Here is a 25,202-nt window from a genome sequence, read left to right on the forward strand (position 1 = left end):
CTCTGAGTTCAATTCCCAGACCCATGTAAAAGAGCCAGGCACAGTAGCATATAACTGTAATCCCAATACTAGGTAGGCAGAGACAGGAAAATCCCTGGGCTTGATGGCCAGCCAGTCTAGCCAAGTATTCCTCAAGGTTTAATGAGAGACCCAGTTTCAAAAGCTAAGGTAAAATCAGGCATGGTGGTATATACATCTTTAATCTTCGGACTTGGGAGGCAGAAACAGGCTCTGTAAGTTCAAGGCTAGCCTGGTCTACATAGTGAGTTCTAGTCCATCCAGGACTGCACAGGGAGAGCAATTGATATCTAAAACTTACAGTGGGGAGCAATTGAAGAAGATATTCAGTATCAGCCTTTGGTTTCTACATGAATATATGCGCATACACACACACACACACAGAGAGAGAGAGAGAGAGAGAGAGAGAGAGAGAGAGAGAGAGAATATAAGGATATCCCAGTATCTCCAGTAGGATGTAAAAAGGGAGCTTTCATTTAAAGCTAAATATTAGAAGTCCACCCCATTTCTCAGAGGTGCCGAGATAACAGATACTCTCTAAGACCTCCTTTGACCAGTCCACCTACTTTTGACTCAAGTTTCTCAAGCTGTGTACTAGAATATTAACTTCAATAATCTTTTAACATCCTTAACTGATAATTTTGCATTCATATACCCACTGCAAAATATGTTAGGGTCTGAGATGGGATTGGACCTGTGCCAAAGAGGAAGATCCAGCAACAACCAATCAGAAAGGTTCTATGCTTATAGTTTGGAATCTAGTTGTGGGAAAGGAGATAGAAAAAAAAGTGGGGGAGAAAGAAGGAAAGAGAGAGAAAGGAAGAAAGAAGGAAGAAAGAAAAGAGGAGGGTACCCATGGATCTGGCCACATATATGGCAGAGGATGGCTTTGTTGGACATCAGTGGGAGGAGCAGCTCTTGGGCCTGAGGGGATTCGATGTCCCAGTGTAGGGGAATGCCAGGGCGGGAAGTCGGGAGTGGGTGGGTGGGTGAGGAAGCACCCTCATAGAGGCAAGGGGAGGGGGGATTGGATAGGGGCTTCTAGAGGGAAGACCTGGAAAGGGGATAACATTTGAAATGTAAATAAATAAAGTATCAAAGAAAAGAAAAAGAAAAGAAAAAAGAAACTATTCAAAGAATACATTAATTTGTACTTTTGACATACGCTGTAGAATGCTAACGGAGAACTCAGATATGACACTTGACCTAAATGTAAGTCTTGGCTCATAAGATTCGAAGATGAGAAGTTCCAGGGAGAAAAGCATTTTAGATGGGGGGGTGGGGGGGGAAACGACAGCGTTGCTGCGGTGCTAGGGAAACTCGGAGTCCTGAGAGGAGACAAATGTGGCTGGTTATGAGGAGCAGAAGCACAGAAGAGCAGGACACCACAGCTGCACTCAGCAAATGGAAGCCCACAGCTGGGAGACTCCTGCCCGCCTCGCTCCCCACACAGCTGCTCCATCTCAGCCCCTCCCTGTCCCGGCCCCACTCAGAGCCAGAATCAGTGATTTCTATTATTAGGAGAATGGAAGGAAACAGTGCAGGGGATCTACCTCATTACCACCTGCCTTCAGAGGCGGCTTCCAACAGCTCGTTTTAAGTAGGGACCCAGGAGATATGGGAAATGAATGGCAAGGGGGCTGTGACGGTAACTATAGCCTCTACCCAGAAATCCCATCCTCGGGAAATATCCAGAGCAAGATCAAAGCCGAAGGCACAAAGCTGAGCTCTGCTTCTGCGTGGTCCTCAGCGCTCAGCATATGTTGACAGTGAATTATAAAAGGCCTGTCTGTAACAGCGGCAATCAGATCCAGCCTCTGCCCGTCAACAGCAGGCAAACGGTGCAGGGAATTTTTGCTACACCGCATGCATGGGTTACGCAGCCCCTAAAAATGATAATTATGAAGGCTGTGTCACAGAAAGAGAAAAATGGGCTGTGGTAGAATTTAAGGGATGAAAGCGGAATGCCAAGTTCCATCAAGACTGTGATCACAACTTGATTCAAATTCTCTGTGCACAGGGATGTAAAATGAAAAAAAAAAAAAAACCAGTCACACGTAGTAAAGCACTGTGGGGAGTCATTTCTCTTTGGTGTCTTCCTGACAAGTACAGTTATAGTAATCTATGGACATCGAACTACAATAATAATAATAATAATAATAATAATAATTTTTTGCAATGAAAACTCACACAGACTAGCCAAATGGAGGGCCTCTTTGAAATTTACGCTAAGCTAGGAAAGAAATTAGAGAAAAAAAGTATTTCTTTTCTAATGCATGTGCTGTGTGTGTGTGTGTGTGTGTGTGTGTGCCTATGCATGTTTTTATATGTGCAGATGTTATCACACATCCATGTAGAAGTCAAAGTACAGCATTCAAGAATATTGACACCCCTCTTTGAGGCTGGGTCTCTCATTGGTCTGGAGTGCATCATGGCTACACTGGCCTGTCAGGGAGCCTCAGGCCTCTTCCTCCCTCTGCCCTCCAAGTACTGGGACTACCAACTTGTGCACCACACCCAGTATTTTCATTTGAGTTCTGAGGACCTAACTCTTCTCCTCGTGCTTGTGAGGCATGAACTTTAACAGCTGAGCCATCTCTCCTAAGCCTAAAAGGGGAAAAACAACTCTGATATAGACTTCATCTTTGCATTGGTTTTCTTATCTGTGTGTAAGAGATGAAAATGGGCCAAGCAGTTAGAAGCCTGAGTCTCATGCAGAGCTAGCCCCATGGCATCCAGCAGGAGATGTGGAAACAAACCTTAGGGCATCTGGGACAGGGCAAGGCAGACAAGAGTGGTCACGCTCAGGCAGCTACCTTTCAGTTAGATGACCATTTCACATGCATCTTTTACAAGTGCAAAATGACCTGGGGAAACATTTGAGCCAAAAGGATTTGTCCATGACCGTGAGTTGGTTTCACTGGTGTGCACTGCCACTGCTCATCGAACTGTGAACTGCACATTTTAAATGCTTTCTCTTTATCACCATCAATTGTAGCTCAATAGGCTGCTTAAATCCGCCTTTAAAAATCAAACGTTTGGTGGAAATGGCGCACAATAAGACCTATATTCATGCATTCATGTATTATTTTTATTATTGATGCCTACAAATATGGTACCCAAACAAAGTGGTGACCAAGGCACACATATCCTTGTGTCCTGAAATTTCCAAACTAGTCATTACAGTTAATATACAGTTAATATAATAAGTGATTGCATCAGCTCTTAGTAGAGACATCCAGGGCATCCAGGAGACAGACAGAAGCAACATCTGACTGAAAGCCTGAAGCACACATTGGAGCTCACTTTCTGGTCTTTGCAAATTTGATGATAAGGACACTGTTCTTATTTTTCAGGCAGGAGGCAAGGTATAGAAGGTTTGAATACCTTTTACATATCTACATGCACTGGGGACTTTCCCTGCATGGCCTGCTTCCATAGTTTAAACCTTCTGCTATTTATGATCCCTCTCCCAAAGGTAGTAAGGGTGGCTTCCCATATCCCCCACCCTGCACTTCAGATCCAAGCCATCCAACTTGAAGGCTATGGCTGTGTGGAATGCTGAGATGGCAGGAACAGGCTTGATCAGGGCTTGTCAGTCCCACCACTGGGTACCCTTGAAGTCATTCTATGGTTGGAGGTTATCCTGTGCAATGGTACTTAATGGATGTAGTTAGCTGCTGCCTGCCATACCCTCCAAGTCATGTCCATCTCTGGACATCACCCAGGCAGGGCTGTGAGCAAACAGCTCCCAATTAGGCAATCTTGGAATGATTACAGATTGAGGCAGCGAATATGCTAATTACTCATATTTGTTTGCTTATTGTGGTTTGTACGCATGTGTCAAGATATCACACTGTGACCTGTAAATACATGTAATTATTGCACATGAAAAATTAAATGTTATTACATGTATTACTGATTGGTTGGTTGGTTGGCTGGCTGGCTGGCTGGCTGGCTGGCTGGCTGGAGGGGTATGTGCTGTGGTTGACACATGGGAGTAAGCAAATAAAATGGAAGTCAGTTCTATCCTTTTACTGTATGAATCTCAGGATTCAAACTCAGAAGTTGTCAGTCTCAATGACTGGCACCTTTGCCAGCCAAACCATCTCTCCAACCCCAAAGTATAAAAATTTTAAACAGAACTTTCTTAGCTATGTGGATGAGGCTCTTGAAAGCCCTTAGATGGAGTTAAAATTGGATTACATTGAAAAATCTAGAATCCTTTGCAGATGCAAGGTAGTTAAGACCTATTGTGTGAGATGAGTCTATGAGATGCTCTAGCCACAGTGGGCAGGGTATGTGGGAGATGAGACTCAGGGGCCAGGAATGGGCGGAGTCAAAAGACACGAATAAGAATCAGGGGGTCAACTAAGTTCATAAAGTACTTCTCTGCGTGAACAAGAACACCTGAGTTTGACCCCAGTACACACGTTAAACAGCTGGACATGATGGCACATGTGTATAATCCCAGTACTGGGAATATGCAAACAGAATTTCTAGGGTTCATATAGTCAGCCTAGCCTGTCTGGCAAACTCCTGGCCAGTGTTTAGCTCCCCTCTCACAAAACAAAGTGAACAGTCTGAGGAACGATGCCCCAGGTTAACCTATTGGCCTTCATCCATGTGTGTGAACATAGGGGGAAAATAGAAAAGAAAATAGACATGGTGACCAGTGACTATGGAGCAAAACACAAGAGGAAAGGAAACTTGTGTTTCAGCTGCTGTGGGCTCAAGAGCTGTCAGGATATTCTTTAGCATGACTGTTAAGCCTCCAGGGATGGCAGGGAGTGGGCCTGGATTGCAGTCACTTGCTGCGTGACTGGCTCTAGTAGCTGGAGAGCAAAGCTGAAGAAAAGCCAGACGAAGGAGCACCAGATCCAGAGAAAAGAACCCAGCTCCAATTAGAGGGGTCTGCTGTTTGGTCATGGAACTTGAGTCTGCAGACCCAGGTTAAGGCTGAAGCCATGAAGTGTGAGCTCAGGAAAAACAGATTGTCTCTCTTGCCTTCAGTCATCTCAATGCCTAGCACAGAGCCTGGCCCATAGTAGATGCTTACTCAACTACTGGTGGTAATTATTAAGAATCAAGTTTCTGGGATAGAATAGGGAGGCAGGTGCAGAGATGAATCCTGGCAAGAATAGTATTAAGTGCACATGAACTTCCCGTAGTGAACATTTCCTGAGAAGCCTACAACACATCTGCACTTATGATTAGAACTCTGAGAGAAGCCTATGTAAGGAGCTTGCTTGATGCATAGCAGATACCATGCCTGACACCTTGTAAAAAGCCTACTGTTTGTTGGGCATCATGTCCAGCAATTATATAAGCCTAATGTGCACCAGGCTCTGTGGCTAGTCTCTCTCCAAGAGAGGTTTGCTCTGTATGAACCAGGTATTGTTCTCATTGCCCTCTAAAAATCTACTGTGTGCCAGATGTACTCATACATAAAAACTACTATGTACCAAACATCCCATCAAACACTCTATGAGAAGTTTTCTTTGCACAGAACACTAGGCATCCTGTGAGAAGCCTAATGTGTATCAGAACTGTGCTCCATACCATGTGGGAAGTCTATGATTCCAGGTATTGTGCTCTTAAATAAGCCTATTATGTGTCAGACATCCCACTGAAAACCCTACTCTGTACACATCAATAAGCCTAGCACCTATGAGATGTCTACCATGTACTAAGCATTGTTTCTGGTACCCTGTGAAAAAACTCAGTACTGTGCTCAGCACCCTGAAAGAAGCCTACAATGTTCTGGGCACTATGGAACCCTCTAGAAGGTGCTGTTTCCCAGGTATTATGCTCAACACTCTGTAAGAAGTATGCTGGGGTCCTGGGTACTCATGCTTAGACATCTAAGATAAGCCTACTATGGCCAACCATTCTGTGAGAAACCTACTATACAACCAGCATATGGAAGTTATGACACAGGCAAGTTCTCAGATCACAAGGAATCTAGAAAAAGAAAGCTTGTTAGAGAGTCAAGGAAACAGTGAAAGAAAGAAAGAAAGAAAGAAAGAAAGAAAGAAAGAAAGAAAGAAAGAAAGAAAGAAAGAAAGAGAGGAAGGAAAGAAAGGAAAAGAGAAAGAAGAGAGGAGAGGAGAGGAGAGGAGAGGAGAGGAGAGGAGAGGAGAGGAGAGGAGAGGAGAGGAGAGGAGAGGAGAGGAGAGGAGAGGAGAGGAGAGGAGAGAAGCACTTTCTGGCAGGGTTGAAGGCTTTCTATATCAATAATGTCTCTCAGGAAGCCTTACCTTACTCAGAGAAAAGAAATCCCTCCCTTTTCCATGTGAGTAGAAAGCAAAGAGGCAGCACTCACCACAGAGAGACCAGAAGTGGAAACAAAAGAGTGAACCATGATGTCTAGGTCAGAAATTCCAAAGTATCTTGCTTCTGAGCTAGTCCAAAGAGTCCTTGAGCTGAGTTTGCTGGTATCTTAAATCCACAGAGACTTGTGACAGCAACAGAACAAGACAGAGAAACCACTGCCTTGTCCCTCAGTCCACTCCTTCTGCTGGGAAATTATGTATACACAGACAATGTAACACCTCTAGAAATGGGGAAATCAGAAATGTGGGTGGGCCTTGAGCCTCTTGGAGCTGACTGGTTCTGATGATGATGGTCCTGATGCTCTCATGAAAAAAAAAAAAAAAAAAAAAAAAAAAAAAAAAAAAAAAGGAACAGCAAGGGATGCTTTTAATGTGAGCATGACAGTGGCCAGGCTCATCCTAGAGACACTTCTGGACCTTTTTTTTTTTTTTTTTTTTAAATAAAATGGTGTCTCATGTGAGCCATGACTGTCTGCAAATTCTCTACACAGTTATAGATGACCTTGAACTTCTGATCCTCCTGCCTCCACCTCCCAACTGATGGAACTAAAGGCATCTACCACCTTACCTGTTTTATGTGGTGATGAGGATCAAACCCAGGGCTTTGTGCTATACAAGTTTCCTACCAAGATACATCTTTAGATCCAGACCTAGAACATTTTCTCTAGACCTGAGTCCAATTTAATTTGAGTAGGTTCCATCCTAGTGATAGGATGAAACAGCAGAACTCTTTAAAATGAAAACTCTATCCATGTCTGCTTTGGTGAACCAAGAGGTTTTGGAGGTTACTTACTGAGCTTTAGTGAGCTATTACTTCTAAAAATGTGAGTAACTCACTTATGCAGCAATACCACCAAAAAGCCCACCTCACTGTGAGTGACATCTTACAAAATCTGAAACTCTGGAGTTCCCACCCCAGTCAATATCCAGTCTCCTAAATACTGTAGCACACCCAAGACAATGTCACAGGAAGAAGGGAGCAGGTAGAATCTCAGACAAAGGGGCTGACCAACCCTCTTCTTTCTACGAGGGATGGTTAATGGCCTCAATCTTGTGAGGTTTCCTGCTCTGATTTCAATATGGCAGCAGCTACATCATCTCCAGGGGAGTTGTGGGGGAAAGCAGGTACCTGAATACAGAGGAGGTCTGTGATCTCTTTCTAGCATGGTAGTCAGAGGAGTAGGTCCTGGATTGGCTCATTTCCTACAGGAAGACTAGAGGGGACAATGGTGGTCACCCTGGAGCTGACCACAGCTTATCCTGAAAAACCCCTATTCGGCCTCTGGAAACCCTAACTGGTTTTTGTATGTGTCAGATCAAAGTATCATTGTCCTTCCTGCTCTCTAAAGGGACTCTGCAGGGTAAGTCCCTTGATCTGACTAATCCCTATTTTCTTCCCTCAATGAATGAGAATACTGGTGTCACATTATTCAGGAGTCTCAGGAGTGGTATGAGGCACAAATGGGATTGACTTGACGTTCCTCATCCTGGGGCATAGTAAATGCTCAGGAATATGAGTAGAGCACATGCCTAGAAAGGATAAGAGCATCCAGTCTCCACTCTCAATGGCTGTTAGTAGCCCTATCCATCCTGAGTATATCTTGAGTTGATGGCTGGCCTAGGGAATACACAACCTATGTGCCTGTGTCCATGCTAATACTGAGCTGTCTTTATTACCATGGCTCTGTGAAATACTATGGAACCAAGTATTGTGATTCCCCCAGCATAGTACCCTATTGCTGAGGGTTACTTCCACTGCCCATGGGTTTTTGAACTCTTATGTAGATTTTAAGACTGCTTTTTTTTTTTTTACTATTTCTGTGAAAAATAGAGTTGGGATGTTAATGGAGATTGCACTGAATTTGTAGGTTGCTTTTGATAGAATGGTCATGTTCACAGTATTGATACTTCTGATCCACAAGCATAGATGGCCTTTCGATCTTATAGTGTCTTTTTCCATTTCTTTCCTTAGTATTTTAAGCTTTTCATTGTAGAGACCCTTGATTTCTTTGGCTACATTTGCTCCAAGTTATTTTGGGAGGCTGTTTTGAATGGGATTGTGTCCCTAAGTTCTTTCTCGGTGTGTTTATCATTAGTATATAGAAAGGCCACTGATTTTTAAATATTGACATTATGCCCCCATCACTTTGCTGTGTTTAAAATGTCTATGAGTTTTGAGGTAGAGTCTTTAGGGTTTCCTATGTGTAGAATCATATCATCTGAAGGTTAAGATACTTTGACTCCTTCCTTTCTCATTTGTATCCCCTTGTCGCTTTCTCTTGTCTTATTGTGCTGGTTAAGTCTTCAAGCACTATGCTAACATAGGGCAAGAGCAGCAATAGACACCATTAGCTTAGTCCTGATCATAGTTAGAATGCTTTGACTTTTGTGTCTATTTAGCATGAGAATGGCAATAGATTTGTTATAGATAACCTTTATTACATTAAAACCTTTCCTTCATCACAAGTCTCTAGAGTTTTTAAGTTAGGTTTTGTCAAAGGCATTTTCTGCATCTGCTGAGACAACCCTTAGGCCATTTCTGTGATGAGTTACACTTATTTATTTATGTGTGTTGAACCATTCCTGCATTTCTGGGATAAAGCCACCTTGGTCATGATGCATATTCTCTTTGATGTGTTCATGGAATTTTTTTTGCAAGCATTTTATTGTGAAATGTATAACCATGTCCACCAGGATGATTATTTAGTGATTTTCTTTTTTTATGTGTATTTTTATCTGGTTTTGAAAAATGCAATTATAGCCAGGTGGTGGTGGCACATGCCTTTAATCCCAGCACTTGGGAGGCAGAGGCAGGCGGATTTCTGAGTTCGAGGCCACCCTGATCTACAGAGTTAGTTCCAGGACAGCCAGGGCTACACAGAGAAACCCTGTCTCAAAAAAACAACAACAAAAAAATGCAATTATGAAATGCAAAAGTAGTGAAATTAGAAACAAAATAGATTAAGTGCAGTAACACAGCACCGAAAGACAAATGCCACACCCCCCAAGGGTGGAGACTAGCATGAAATCTTCAGGTTATGTGCTTAACTTGGACTATCTGGAGAATCTAGCCAAGTAGAAAGGAGTTAAAGGAGAAGGGATAGTATAATATAAGTGATATGAAAACAAAGAGGGAATTCTGGGAGTATAAAACTGAAGCAGGCATGGGGTGTGCATGGATAGGGGAATTAGGAGGGGGAGCTAAAAGTATATGAAAAACTATAGGGAAACCTACAGGCCAAACTATCAGCCCCATGAATTCGGGGGGAAATGGTTTTCTGACTCTCTTCAGTACCTTGGACAGCACCCTATCCATCAGCCTTATTCCTTTAAAAATCATACTCCTAGAAGCAAGAGGAGGGGGATAGGGGGTTTCTGGGTGGGGAGAACATGGGGAAAGGGGACAACATCTGAAATGTAAATCAAATATCCAATTAAAAATTAATTTTAAAAAAAAAGGAAGATTGGCATGTGGGAAGCCTAAACCTTATTTCTTTCCTCACTGCAGTTCCCCAACAAAGAAACACATTAACTCTGCTTGACAAAGGAGGAGGCAGTGAATGAAGGATGCCAGTAGTGAGGAGGATTGTCCTGGACTACTCACTCTTTGTATTCTGGAAATCAGATGATATGACATGGAAAGGAAAGATGCATGAGTCTGATTCCTGGCAGGTTACATGACTTTGCTTTGTCTCTTGCTGTGCAGGATCTCAGCTGAAGGTGTAGACATCGTTTTGGATTGCCTGTGTGGGGACAACACTGGCAAGGGGCTCAGTCTCCTCAAACCTCTGGGGACCTACATTTTATATGGTAAGTGTGTGCATCATAGGGCAAGGTCAACCAGAGCAGAAAGTGCCCCACCATGCTTACCACACTCTGCAGGATGAAAGACGTTGATATCCTGGGAATGAACTGGGCCAAAATGGGATTTTTTTAGCTTTTTAGTACATTTATTATATTGATGTTATTGATATTATTGTCATAAATTATAAAACTAACTTGTTTGTCTATTGCCCTATCCCCTACACCATCGTTTTTTAAATGTTTTGTTTTTGTTTTGTTTTTGTTTTGTTTTTGTTTTGTTTTTGTTTTGTTTTTGTTTTGTTTTGTTTTGTTTTGTTTTGTTGTCATGGTCTCACTATTTACTCCATGATGGCCTTGCACTCATAATACCACTGCCTCAGCCTCTTGAGTGACAGGAATACAAGTGAAAGTCACCATTCCTGGCCACATCTACTATGCTCTTGAGTGTTCAGGAAAGTTATGAAAATTAGAAGCAAAATTTCTACAGCAAAATTAAATTAGCACCTGACATTTCCAGTCCAACCCCCACCCCACACACAAACACTGATTTAAACATTGGTGTCCACACATTCCAAAAGGTGTATATAAAGCCAGAGGCCATCTTCTGGCTTTATATAATATAATAACATATTTTTATATAATATATAATATAAAACAAAATATTGAAGTATCTGATGTTTGAGATTCTTAAAACCTGTGTGCCGGGTTCTTGCTATAGAAATTGAGCCTGAATTCTGAGTATTACAGAAAGAAAAAAAAACATTAATTCTTTTTATAAAAGAGATATTTGAGAGTTATAAATATCTTATCAGATCATCATTGCAAACACTTGAGCTCACTAAGCAAGTGGGCAACATTCCTTTGCAACTGTGTTCTGGTCATTTCTATCCTGACCGCGTATTTTCTAAAAAGCAAATAATTGATTAATATTATTGATGAGAGCCCACAAAGGCCAGTACTATTTTAAGGACAGCATATGTGACTAATGGGCAGATAGACAATTTATGCATCTTTCCTCTCATTTGCCAAGAGTTGTATTTTTGCCTCAATTCCATGATGACATTTGGGTGACCTTCAACTTGATTGTCTCACAATTATCCAAGTCGATTGGATACATTGATCAATTACACATTGATCACTTGGTTACAATGTAATAGAAGCCTGGTGCTATGAGCCCTGAGAGTCATCACCCCATCGAAGATAAAAGAATGGTTTACTGATTGGGTAATAGTTTACCCAGACTGAGTGATCAATTTTAGAATATGCAATTTTTTTAAAGTCTGTGACATTTCTCTAAAGAAAAACTTTCACTTCCAAACACCTATTGACAAGTAGAAAGTCCATGCATGGAATGGGGGCAGTGTCGTGGGATAGTCTCTATTTAACCTACCCCTTCCCAACTGAGAACCCTGGGAAGGGGCCATTTCTCCCTGAGCATCTCAGCTTACCATTCCCAATTCCACTCCCATCTGTCATCTGAATGTCACCCAGCCCCATTGTTAACACTCACTTTCCAATATTTCTTTTATCTAAAGTTTTAGGTTTGTTTTTGTTTGTTTGTTTGTTTGTTTGTTTTGTTTTTACCTCTCTGCCTGGACCCCTTTGGAGCTGACAAATCATTGTCTCACATTCCCTCGACCTCTGAGCTTAGGTTCTTTTCTTTGCCTTCTCTGTATGTCCTTTTTCCTATCTATCTATGTTTCCCTGCTACCCTTCAATACCCAGCCCATGTCAGAGTCCTAAGCCCCTCACTTGCTAGAAAATCAAACTTGGATCTATATAGAACCTTTCTGCAGAAGTTCGCTTATTTTCAATAAACAGAATGACATTTTTCTAAGACAAAATGTGTTGTTTTTAAGCTTTTGTACACAAATGAAACAACTGCCACTCTGCTTGCACAACAAGATATCTTGACTTTCATGAACAATTACTTGACTTGGGAATCTTTCGTTTGCAGGTTCATCCAACATGGTAACTGGAGAGACCAAGAGTTTCTTTAGTTTTGCAAAGTCAGTAAGTATCCATGTCTGTCTACTAGCTGGTAGTTAACACTGATTTGCATGTTGTGAACTTCATCTAAAGGCATTGGTGGTGGGTGGTGGCGGTGCATGCCTTTAATCCCAGCACTTGGGAAGCAGAAGCAGGCAGATCTTTGAGTTCAAGGCCAGCCTGGACTATAGAAGGAATTCCAGGACAATCAGAACTACACAGAGAAACCCTGTCTGAAAAATTAAGACATTGGTCAATTGTTAGTCTGTCATCTGCACCATGCACTTCCAATAAATCCCTGTTCATTTCTTGCTAACTGCATGCAGGCAGGCAGGACCAGGACTTGGGAAGTAATAGTGTCAATGAAACCTTGGAAAGCTTCCTTTTTATTTCAGTAGAGATTGGTTCAACCATCTGTCAAAAGTGAACTTAAAGTCCCTGCACTGTGGTTGCTCCCTGGAGTAGACAGTCATGTGTTCTGACAGTTTTCTGGTTGGGTTTCTGGGGGCACAGTAGATTTCTTTGTCCCCATCCTACTGTGTTGGAGATGGGAATAGGATATGATCTCTGAGTATGTGGTTAGTCTGCCATTAAGAAGCACTCACCCTCACTGTACCTGCTTACATGGAAATTCCCATGCAGACATATCTGTTTTTAAGCTAACTTGGGGTTGTGCTTTTATTTCTACCCCACCCACTAGAGGAAGGAACTACTGTTTCTTACTAGTGTCAGCTTCTGCCCCTATGTCCCTGTCTCTGATGCAACCAACGCACCATATAAGTCTTGCGAGCATTCCTTCCCTGGGGAAATGTAAACAACATTCCCCTCCTCATTAGGTCCTGACCACAAAGCAAAGTATGATTCTGCTAGAGTTCACTGAGATTATTGCCTTTATCCAGGGAGGATGGGTAAAGAAGTTATTGGCAAGAATGAAGATGACCCTAAAGCAACTGCACTGCGGACTGCATACCCACTGTAGGTGATGGCTTTTTCATAGCTGGATAAATGGAACCCCTTCCTTTAACCTTCCCCAGCTTAGGTTGTAGTGCCTCCTGAGACTGCTAAGCCACATGCAACTAGGGCTTTACGAGTGGCTGCAAGGAGCATCTGGAATCTCAGGTGTGGGTCTAATGATCCTCTCTACCGTCTCCTTCTCTGAGGGGATGTCAACAATTAACAAGCCTAGTCGTGCACAGGCACAGATACTCTGGTGAATATGGCAGCTGTTTTTCTCAGAGAACCATATTCTATAACAATAAGCATCACTACACAGGCCTTTTCTGAGCATCTACTGTGGGTAGCATTTGAAGACATCAAGGTCTCACAGTGGATGAGACAGAGGCATGCAGAACCCTTGTGATTCTACACTCTATTAAGCAGACAGACCCGACAATAAAGGAAAGTGTTAATAACCTAATTGTGAATGCCTAGCCAACCTCAAAGGGAATAGAACAGGGTTCTGGAATAGAAGAAAGCAGGATAGAGTGGAGGCATTGTGAATAAGGTGGTCAAAGAGCCAGGGAAACGACATTAGAATTTGCTTTTTGTATATCATGATGGATTTGTATTTGTTATATTTAGATATTTTTCCCATCTCAGCTAACTCAATCTAGAAACTCCCCACATACAGGCCTAGAAATTTGTCTCCAAGATGTTTTTGGAGGCTGTCAAGTTGACAGTATTAAACATGCCAGGACTATTTATATGTTCTTTACGTGACACCGACTGCTCAAATTTTACCCTCAAACATCTGCTGAATTGGGGAATGGCAATATTCCCTCTATACGTGAGATCAAAATGTAAAGGGCTGCTTTTTGCATTTTTTTGCATAAGGGGTTTAATAAAAGTGTAGGTCAAGAGTCATTTGAATGCCAGGGCTCATAGGCGAAAGGGTAGAGCCTATTATCTGCAGGTCCCTGAAGACAGGCTCCGCAGCACTCATGGCTGTTTTGTTGCTGTGGATACAATTTGCTTGATGCTGAAAGACTTCTCTGCGGAATCATGCTGGTCCCAAATTATATACAACTAACCGTAAGAAGTGTTTTCCCCTCTTCTCACCAGTAATGCCCAATCTCAACACACAGTGTTAATGAAATAATTACAGTGTGCCCGTGCTTGGGGAAGGTATTTATAACAACACAGCCTGGATAGAAACGCAGGCTCCTCATCCCCAAATGAATACCATGACTACGCTGTGGAGCTGAAGGTCGTGAATAAAGGTTATTCTCTATCAGAGGCCTGGTCCGCACGGGCTGATGGGTTAGAAGTAAATTGAAGAGAAGATTTTTTTCTGAGAAGTGCAATGATGGCTTTGCTCCAGGAAGAAGATTCTCTGCAATCAAGAAAGGCACATTTAGAATCATATAGCGAGTTCTAACTCTGCTATCTTAATTATCTTCCATCCTCAGACTTCAGCAGAATGAGTACTTCACTTCGTGCTTTGTCAGATTGGCCATTCACTCTTGGGCCATTCTAAGGATGATTCTTCCAGATGAAGTTAACATTTAGAGAGCAAAGTGATTCCACACTCCAAGCTCTTGCTCACTAAATCTAAAAACATGACTTTCTGATTAAGATGATAATTAAATCTGCTTATGCTCATGGTGTGTGCTGTGTATACACCCTGCTGCCATGGTATGCATCTTGTATGAGCACATTTACGTTACACAACAACCTCCTTCTCCCCAAGGTATGGTAAGAAAGCTGAACAGAGAGATTAGGTAGGTTGCCTAGAGATACACGGCTATCAAACGACACTTAATTCTATAAATTAAAAAAAAATTTTTTTTGAGTACATTAGTGTGTGTGTGTATGTGTGTGTGCACGCGTGCACGCATGCACATGCATACATGTGTGTGCATGTGTGTACACTGGCATGGCATGCCTGAAGAAGTCAGGGGATAACTTGCAGAAGTCACTTCTCTGCTTCCACCATGTAGGTCCCAAGGATCCAGGTTGTCCGGTCTTGTGGCAAGCACCCTTACCAACTGAGCCATCTCTAGAGCTCTTAATCACAGCTGAGCAGTAACTGCAGCATCCTCTGGCATTGCATGACGCCAACATGCACTGAGGTCCTACCAATGGGCAGATATCAAGCTTAATCATGGGACCCAGGATTTTGAACTCTTAGGTTAGGATACTTCAGAGAGCCACTGCAGAGAGGACAGTTTGACATCAAACATAAAGCTGTCTGCAGGTGCTGCCATATCTAGTTTTTTGAGGTACTGTTATCAAAAACAGAGTTTCATGCATGCCAGGTACGCACTGTACCAACTGAGCTATAGCCACAGCCACAGGCGTGGAATTCTTCACTGAAGCACATTTAACAGAACTGCGAGTGGGGCAGCTCAAGAAGAGCTGTTCTTTTGACCACTAACTTCTTACCACATATCAGAGGTTGAACCTACACAAGACAGCCATTTATGTAGTCCCAACCCCCTAGCTTTATCACCCCATGCAATGCTGTCTTAGCTCACCCTTCCTTTCTACCTACCTGCCCCATACTCTTGTCATTATTTACCCCAACTCACCCTATTAAAAGGGAGAGGGGAGCTCTTGCACTCAGAGTGGTTACCCACCCCATGGCCTCAATACTCCATCACTCTGTAAACTTCTATGTATTACGACTCTTTCATCAGCCCCATAACCATTCCCAGAGCCAAAGGCTTTACCCTGTACCCTCCTGGAAGACACCAGTGTATCCCCTCATTCAAGTCAGCTGAGAAAGACAAATCTCAGAGAAGAATGAGGAGTGAGGTGTATACATTTAGGATCAAGTCTAGAGTCAGTGGTTTTACTCACACACTTACTATTATCAACCTGTGGCCTCAAATAGACTGAAGAACCTAATCCAAATGAATGGGGACAAAGAGAGCTTCAGAATTTAGACTGATGGGGGGTTCTTATTTGCATGTAGGTCATAAGATATGAGTCTTTTAACATGTATGTGTGTGTATATCTATGTGTGTGTGTGCGTGTGTGTGTGCCTGTGTGTGTTAAGACAGGTTCTGTTGTAGCCCAGGCAGTTATAAAACTCATTATTTAGTTGAAAGTAACCTTGGATTACTGATCCTCCTGCCTCTACCTCCTAAATTCTGGGATGACAAGCATGCACCTCCACACTGCTCCTTCTATGTGATTCTGGGATTTGAACCAGAATTTTGGGTGTAGTAAGCAAGCACTGTCCCAACTGAGCTACATTCCCAGTGTAGACAGTATTTTAGACATGATCCCTTCATGGTATCATGTTAGCACTCAAAAGGTTTCTCTTCTCTTCTCTTCTCTTCTCTTCTCTTCTCTTCTCTTCTCTTCTCTTCTCTTCTCTTCTCTTCTTCTCTCTCTCTCTCTCTCTCTCTCTCTCTCTCTCTCTCTCTCATTCCCTCCCTGCCTCCATTCCTCCTTACCTCTATTTTTCCCTCCTTTCCTCCCTCCATGCTATATCCCTCTCATACTACTTCTGTCTAGTATATCCTGTGTGTCAACTGCAGAGGTTTCAGAAATAGATGCTTAAAAGATATATATATCACCAAGACGGCTTGCTGGTCAACTCCACTCTACCCAGTTTCAAACTTTGCTTCCCTGGGGTAGATGATGTCCTCATGTCATAGGTGATATTGTATGACATAACCCCATCTTGAAACGTTGTAACCTAGAACCTTCTCTCACCTTCTCCGCCAGTGGTGGCAGGTGGAGAAAGTGAACCCCATCAAGCTGTATGAAGAAAACAAAGTCATCGCAGGATTCTCGCTCCTCAACCTGCTCTTCAAACAGGGCCGCTCAGGCCTCATTCGAGGGGTAGTGGAGAAGCTCATAGGACTGTACAACCAGAAGAAGATCAAGCCTGTGGTGGATTCTTTATGGGCCCTGGAGGAGGTAAGGAAGCAACCTTTTGGGTTTGTTTCTAGGAGCGCTGAGCATCCAAGGCAATCTTTTTCACAACCATTTTTTCCCTCTAGATTTGTTCGAAACAAAAGTCCTAAAGTAGGTGAGCCCAACCTCTGACGTCACAATTCAGCATTGTTCACACTCAAGAAACACCCAGTTGAGCAACAAGAAAATAATCACACACGCCTCCAAAATCTCACATCATTTTAAGAGAGATCATGGTTTTTCTGTTGGACTATGTTCATAGCTATCCTTAGCCACATGGGGACCACAGGTTTGGCACATCCAGATCATGCTTTCAGTGTAAGGACCATTTCAAGTCCCCAGGAGGTTTTCAAACCATGTGGCTCTAGCATTTATACATGAACACTTTTCAGATAAGACACCAAATGTAAATGGATACTCCCAATTCACCTTGATTATAGAAGTGCTTATTGTTAGAATGCCATACCTATTGTAACTCTATAGATACAGAAGAGGTCAAGCTCAAAGTAGCTCACAAATGGGAATGATTTATATGCAGACACTGGATATGTCTTATGTTCCATTGAGATGTTGTCAGCGGCCATAGTGGACACTCATTCTGTTGGGTCTGGTGTTGGACTGACTTTGGAGTTTTGTTGCTGCTGGTTGCTGATGATGGTGATGGATCTGCCAAAGGTTCTAGTACTTGAACACATTCTTGAACAATGAACAAACTAACCTTCAAGGATGCAAACTCGGGAACTGGTTGGATTGGTTCATATGGTACTCAAGGGGGAAAGCAGTCTTCCAGTCTAGAAATCCTTCAGGATAAGAGAAGGGTGGAGCATATAGGAAGTCAGCCATGACAGTTCTTTATGAGAACAGGGGAAGCATGTGGCCTAGGTCTTAGGTGACATGTCAAATCTCCCTCTGTCATGAGGTCTACAAAAATGCTTAAGGTGGCATAAGCTGTGTTGTTAGTTTCTTTTTCATTGTTTTCATGAATGAGGTGCCTTAGGGAACAAGAATTTGATGGATGTGTGTGTTTGTGTATCTGGGACTTGTGCAAGTTCGTGCACACATTTATGATACACTCACCTATGTGTGCACATATGAAAGCCAGACATGAAAATTGAGTGTTTTCCTCAATCCCTCTCCACTTTATATTTTGAGACAATTGTCCACTGAACCTGAAGCTTGGCATTTAAACTAGACTAATGGCCAGTGCATTCCCCAGATCTGCCAACTTCCTATCACCCAAATCCAGTACTGGGTTAACAGATGGATACTATAATGACCAACATCTCTATGGATGCTGGAGGTCCTAACTCAGGTCCGCATGCTAAGACAGCAACCATGTAACCTACTAAGCCATTTTCTCAGCCCTGGACCGAATGCTTTGAAACTTTGGGGAGTCACAGAAATCTTTTCAAGCTAAGTTGCAAACACTAAGGTCTATGGATCAGTGTGTGTGTATGTGTGTGTGTATGTGTGTGTGTATGTGTTTGTGTGTGTGTAAAGGTGTTGCTGTTTGCCTGATGGATTTGAGTGAAGGACAATCATGGCATCAGATTAACTGGTCTGAGACCAGTGAACTCAAATTATACCCATATATGTCATTCTAATATTGAGGTATAATGGGCAGCCTTTAAAAAAGACCACCCACCCAAAGCCCTTGTTTGTTGTAATAACTGAAATAAATCTTCAGTCCAGGGCATTCTTAAATCAGCCCAGCAAAAGTAGAAAACAAAGGGCACATCCATATTCCAGAGAAGGATAATGCAGTTAATGTTCCAGCTTCCTTCCTTTTTGTCTTTTATCTATTGTAAATGCTTATTGTGATTCAATTTATTCCTGAAGTAAATCAGACAATAATGTATTCTTTGTCCTGTGTAATTGCCAGAATGGTTAGCCTCTTGTCATCATTTTATTGAAAATCTTTTCAGTTTAATGAATCAGATATCTGTACAGTATTCAGTGTGATATGCCAGAACCAGATATCTGTACAATGTTCTGAGTGGTATGCCAGAGAAAGAGAGGAATAATAAGGGCCAACTCTCATCCACGTGGCACAGAAAAGACTTAGGTTTAGACCCATTGTCCAAAGTGACCCAGCAAATCTGGTAGCCTGTGAGGGTTAAGATCCGAGAGGTGGTCCAGATGGCCCCAGGAGTTCTTCTAGTGTTTGACTCTATTCCTTGCTCACAGCGATAATAGAGTCTCTAAATACTTACTGAGTAATTAGTGTGTGTTTGATTTGGGGGAGACACTGAAGATACAGTGAAGAATAAAGAAGTAATATCCCTGGGCTTTGTAGAGTTTATATTCAAAGAGGGTAAAGGAACAGAAAATAGTGAAGTAGGCAAAGGCACATGGAAAAAAATGCTGCTTGTAATAAGCTCTTAGAAGGGGCATGCTGGCTGAGTTCTCATCACCATGACCACCAGAGCTGAACGAGTCCCCTTGGTTCACTATGTCAGAAGATTTCAATCTCTAATGGAGGGGAAGGCACGGCAGATCATGCTCTCAACCCAGAGCATGGCACTGTAAGAGTGTGGCATTGGCTAGTCATGATCGACAAGGAAGCAGAGGACAGTGCTAGAACCAGGGATCCCTGCTTAGCGACCCGTAACTGCCAGATGAACCTAGCCTCCTGAAATAGCATCACTAAGCTCTAAGTAAATATCTGAAATATGAGCACGTGGGCAGCGTTTCAGACTCAAGCAATAACAGGAGTAACTCATGTGGGGGTGTTTAGTTCCCATGTAGAAGTGATTCCTAAACTTTTCACGTCATTGCCTTCCTAAGGACCTTTTCTAGACATTTTTCCCCTTTGTAAAATTTTAATGGTGTGTGTAATCCGTGTATGTTTGTGCTTTAGTGCCCTTTCTCTCATGGAGCAATATGATGGTCAACAAAAGTACCCGCTGTAGAGTGGCTCAAATCAAAGAGGGTCTCTTAGAGTAGCATCCTTTCCGAAGTTGCTTGAAGGAGGTAAAAACCTTAGCCAAAAGAATTTTAGAACAAGACACTCCCCAAAACAAAGAGATGAGAACAGAACGTCTTGAATAGTTGCACAGGTGCAGAGAGAGCCTAGAAAGGACAGCAAGGATGGGCCAGACAGAAACTTGCATTAACTCCCACTACCTAGAAGGTCAAGGTAAGGAGGGGCTGCTTCCTGGTCCTCAAGGTATGATCTGCTCAGAAGGAACTGGAGTTGTTAGTCAGGGTAGGTCCTGGGTAATGATGCAATCCAGAAGAGCTTGGTGAAACTGAGGAATGGAAAAGACAAGACGAACTGAAGGCCAGCAAGTCTGGTGGGCAGCTGTGATTCCGTGAGCAGGATCTAAGAAAAAACAACTGGACTTGCTATCACTTTCACACACACACACACACACACACACACACACACACACACACACACAGAGCACCTCAAAACCAGCCTAAATCTCTGTCTTCTCAAGATAAGTCAAGTCCTACTCCACTGTATCCCCAACCATTTTCTTGAGCTCTACGCATCCACCCAGCCTCTCCCACCCACACTTCAGCAGCTTCCAGTCTTCTGGTCTTTACCCTCCTACCACACCCTCCTCCCCCCTTGAGCCTCTGAGGCAGTTGTCTCCTCTATAGTAAATATACATCCTCCCCATTATTCATGAATGTGCTTCTCTGCTGCTACATTCCAACCAAGCCACTGATCACTCTCCTTTTTCTCCCGTTTGCTGGTCTCTGCTATAGTCACTGATGCTTGATTGGGTTATGCGTTGACTTCTGCCTCTTGTCGACTAGAAGTTAAATCTTGGTGAGGAAGCTCATACACGTAAGCCTGCAGCCTTCAGCGGACAGACGGGGTGCTCAGTAAACAGGATATTGTATGGATGAGTCAGTGAGTATGAGCCCAGCACCACACAGAAACGTGACTAGCTGGACACTTGCTATGTTTAATAATAAGTATTTGCTGAACAAATAGATGAGTGAATGAACTAAAATAAGCAACCTCTGCTTTTTTGGAGATATTTTACTGGAACCAGCAAGTTGTCTCAGTGGGTAAGGTGCTTGCCACATACTGATGATCCCTGGAGCACACACAGTGAATGGAACAAACCAACTCCCACAAGCAGTCTTCTGATCTACACACACACACATACACACACACACATACACACACACTCACACACACACATACACACACACACTCACACACACACACACACACACACACGGAGTGAAAGAGAAAGAAAATTAACTTATTTAATAAAGTGTAGAAAATATTCAATCAATATCAAGAGGAAGAAGAGGAAAAAGAGGAAGGAGAAAGAGTAGTAAAAAGTGTTTCTAAGCAAAAAGAAAGGATGGGGGAAAACTGTTTCTAGTTGAGAATCATAGTTTTAAAAGAAGCAGTGGGATGGAGGTTGTAGCTCAGCAGGTTAGCATCTGCTGTAAGAAGCACTGGCTTCCATTTCCATGTCCACTTACCAGGAAATATTGCGAAGAGCCTGGAAAATCAGAGATTCAAGATCATCTTGAGCTATAGCGTGAGTTGGGGGTCACCCTGAGATACGTGATACCCTGTCTCAGGGTGTTGGGGGATGGGCAGGGGAAAAAAGAGAGGAGAGAGAAGGGGTGGAGCCAAGAAAAGGCACAGAAACAAAAGGCTATGGTAGACTATCCAGTCACCAGCAAAACAAAAGAACTCTGCCCAGTGTAGCAGGCTGGTCCTCCACAGAAGGGAGACAGACTGGCTGCTGCCTGTTTGCCAACAAAGCCGCCACCGTCACTCGTCAGCGACACCCACCAACTTTCTGAGGGTTTTTTTCTACAATATTTACAGACATCTGTTTAGAGCCGCAGTTGGGCCAAATGCAGCAATTTATCAAGCCCACGCAGCTCTTCTGGGCTTACGGGGAGTACAGCATGCTTATTGCCTGAGAACCTCCGAGGGCGGACTGTAATGATTTCCCCCCCTCCCTTTCGGTAAGGGCTTACACAAAATTGCTTCTCAGACCAGCTCTGTAACTCCATTTATAGAATATAAAGCCCACAGGGATTAAAAGAAAATTTTCTTGGGCTCTCTGAGCCCTCAGACAAGAAGATTTAATAATATCAGACACGATTAAGGGTTCCTTCTAGCCATCTGTCTGGGACTTTATTGTAAATTTAATACACAAAGCAGAGTGGGGGATATGGTAGTCTTTCATTTGCTTTCAGATGCTAAATGTACAGCTGCATTTTACGTCTCAGGGTGGGGGGGGCGGGGGGGGATGAGGCTTGCAGTTTTAAGCTGGATAGGGAACAAAACATTCATGTTTGTCACCCAAGCAGCTGTTGTTTCCTTGGGTACTTGTGCTGGTTATCTTCACAGAGAACTTGACTTGCTTTGGAGTCGCCATGGAAACAAACCTCTTGGTGTGTCTCTAAGAACAATTCCAGAAAGACACACGTAAGGCGAGAAGACCCACCCAACGTGGGCAGCACCGTCCTGTGAGCCAGTGTCCTTATCTGTGTAAAAAGGAGTAAGGTACACGTGACTTGCTGCCCCATGCTCCAGATTCCAGGCCTCCCTGCCCTGATGGAGCAAAACTAAACTCACCCTTTCTTAAGTTACATTTATCAGACATTAGGTCACATGGTCTGGACAAATAAGAAAACAATCGCCTACTGTGCTCTCGTAGTCTTTTCAGCTATCAAGTCTACACAAATCATAGGCAATCCGTTTCCTGTCCTTGGGTTTTCAACAAACCTATGAAATAATTAGAGAGTAATCATTATCAATCACAGGAGATTGATTTCAATTGCAACTGGGTGTGAAAGCAAAAGAGAACAAAGTTAAGAATAAATTAAATGTTCAGAGACCACTTTAAGAATGATGCAAGGAAAGGGGCTGGGAAGATGTCTCTATCAAGAAAGCCCCAGCTAGGCGAGCATGAGGAGCCTGGTTTATATCCCCAGTGCACACACTGAAGCCAGACATGATAGCATAAGCTCGTAATGATAGGACACGAAAGACAGAAACAGATGGATCCCTGTAGATCATTAGTGAGCTTGTCTAAGCAAATCAGTGAGCTCTAGGTTCAATGAGAAACCCATTCTCATAAAATAAGATGCAAATGATTGAGGAAAACACCCAGTGTTGACCTTTGGGCTCTACACACACATACACACGTGCGCACAAACACCTGTGAACATATGTATACATAGGTAAACACATACACACACACACACATGAGAATAAATGGGATTTGGTGAACATTAAAAGGATAGAAATCCTTTGAATGATGTTGCATAACACAAAAATGCTATAAACTGCAGAGATGATGCAAATAAAATCAGGGGCATGACTGAGGTAGGTGGAATAGAGAGAAAGCTCCAAACTAAACATGGGAGAGGAAATAAGGCCTAGTGGATGGAACCAAATCACAGATATCTTCGCTGGCCGTCAGAAGATGTGGAGTTGACATCTGACTAATGGGGTTGCTCTGGGACAGTATGACATCATTTGATACTCAATCTAGTGAGGCTCAACTGTGGCTCTAAGGCTGATCACCATGCTGGCATGCACCTGAAGTGAGGTTTGATGGTATAGACCTATAATCCCAGTGCACAGGAGGCTGATGTCAGAGGAACGTGAATTCAAGGCCAGCCTGGGTTCCAGCATAAGCTGCAGGATAGCCTGGTCCACAGGGTAAGAACCCATCTCAGAGAGAGGGAGAGAGAGAGAGAGAGAAAGAGAGAGAGAGAGAGAGAGAGAGAGAGACAGAGAGACAGAGAGACAGAGAGACAGAGAGACAGAGACAGAGACACACACACCCAGAGACAGAGAGAGAGAGAGAGACAGACACACACACACACACAGAGAGAGAGAGAGACAGACACACACACACCCAGAGACAGAGAGAGAGAGAGACAGAGACACACACACACACAGAGAGAGAGAGAGAGAGAGAGAGAGAGAGAGAGAGAGCATACAAAGAAGCTGGAAAATGATTCATTAGTTAAGATCACATACTGTTCTTACAGAAGACTGAAGTTCAGGTCCTAGCATGTATATATGGTGCAACCACCTGTAACTAAAGCTCCAAGGAGTGAAGGTATCAGAAGTTGAAAGCCAGCCTTGGCTATATAATAAGTATGAGGCCAACCTGGGCTATACTAGACCCTTTTTCAAAAACAAACAAGTAAACACCAATAACATCTAAAAAGGAATGTGTCTAGACTATATTACTGTGGACTTTATCCATTTGGCAATTAAAAACTCACTGGGAGTTGCATGAGATCTTAAGGAGTATATATTAGTACACATGTGAATGGCACCTGTCTTAGGGTTGTACTGCTGTGAACAGACATCATGACCAAGGCAAATTTTATAAGGACAACATTTCATTGGGACTGGCTGACAGGTTCAGAGGTTCAGTCCACTATCATCAAGGTGGGAACATGGCAGCATCCAGGCAGGCATGGTACAGGCAGAGCTGAGAGTTCTACATCTTCTTCTGAAGGCTGCTAGGAGAAGACCAGCTCCCAGGCAGCTTGGTCTTAAAGCCCATGCCCACAGTGTGACACACCTACTCCAACAAGGCCACACCTCCAAATACTGCCACTCCTGAAGCGAAGCATATTCAAACCACCCATGTTTATGATGGTATCTGTGGAGAAGCTGAAGAACAATTTTGACTGTTACTGTTCAGGCATTGCCTACATTTTTTTTTTTTTTTTGTAAGATAGAATGTCTAACCAGCCTGGAACTCGTCAGGTAAGCTAGTCTGTCTGGCTTTGCAAACCCCAGGAGACCTCCCATCCCTACTTCTTGGCACTGAGATTATAAGTACACAGCACCTCACCCAACTTCTTTGGCTGAGCTCTTGGGTTCTGGGGACCTAGCTCAAATCTTTGCACTCCCAACAGTGAGCATTTAGAACGTGAACCATTTTCCCATCTCTCCGTATATGTATACCGCTCTCCTCCGATGGTACCATGTGTAGCATTTTGCAACATGATTTCAGTAAGAGTCTGGCTGTACTCTCCTATATGCTACCTCTAGTTACAGGCGGCTGTTGAACTACTCATTATGTCATATTAAAAAGGCAGTTTCAAGTATTCTGAAGCTACATGTGGCTAGTGGCTACTATACTGCCCAGGGTGGGTTTAGAATACCCCCATCATTGCAAAAAGCCACACCAGAGCTGGTCTATGCGATGATGTCATCCTTCT

The 25,202-nt window shown here is 43.0% G+C and overlaps 1 protein-coding gene across 1 annotated transcript in view; it reads left to right on the forward strand.

Annotated features, from left to right (window-relative positions):
* Positions 1-25,202, forward strand: part of Vat1l (vesicle amine transport 1 like) — a 165,347-nt gene that overhangs the window by 74,876 nt on the left and 65,269 nt on the right. The window contains exons 5-7 of the mRNA XM_034522935.2: positions 10,060-10,163; positions 12,115-12,170; positions 16,824-17,018. Of these exons, the coding sequence (XP_034378826.1) occupies positions 10,060-10,163; positions 12,115-12,170; positions 16,824-17,018 (355 nt within the window). The remainder of the gene's footprint in view (positions 1-10,059; positions 10,164-12,114; positions 12,171-16,823; positions 17,019-25,202) is intronic.

The sequence above is a fragment of the Arvicanthis niloticus genome, chromosome 18 (assembly GCF_011762505.2).
Source record: "Arvicanthis niloticus isolate mArvNil1 chromosome 18, mArvNil1.pat.X, whole genome shotgun sequence".
Classification (NCBI taxonomy): domain Eukaryota; kingdom Metazoa; phylum Chordata; class Mammalia; order Rodentia; family Muridae; genus Arvicanthis; species Arvicanthis niloticus.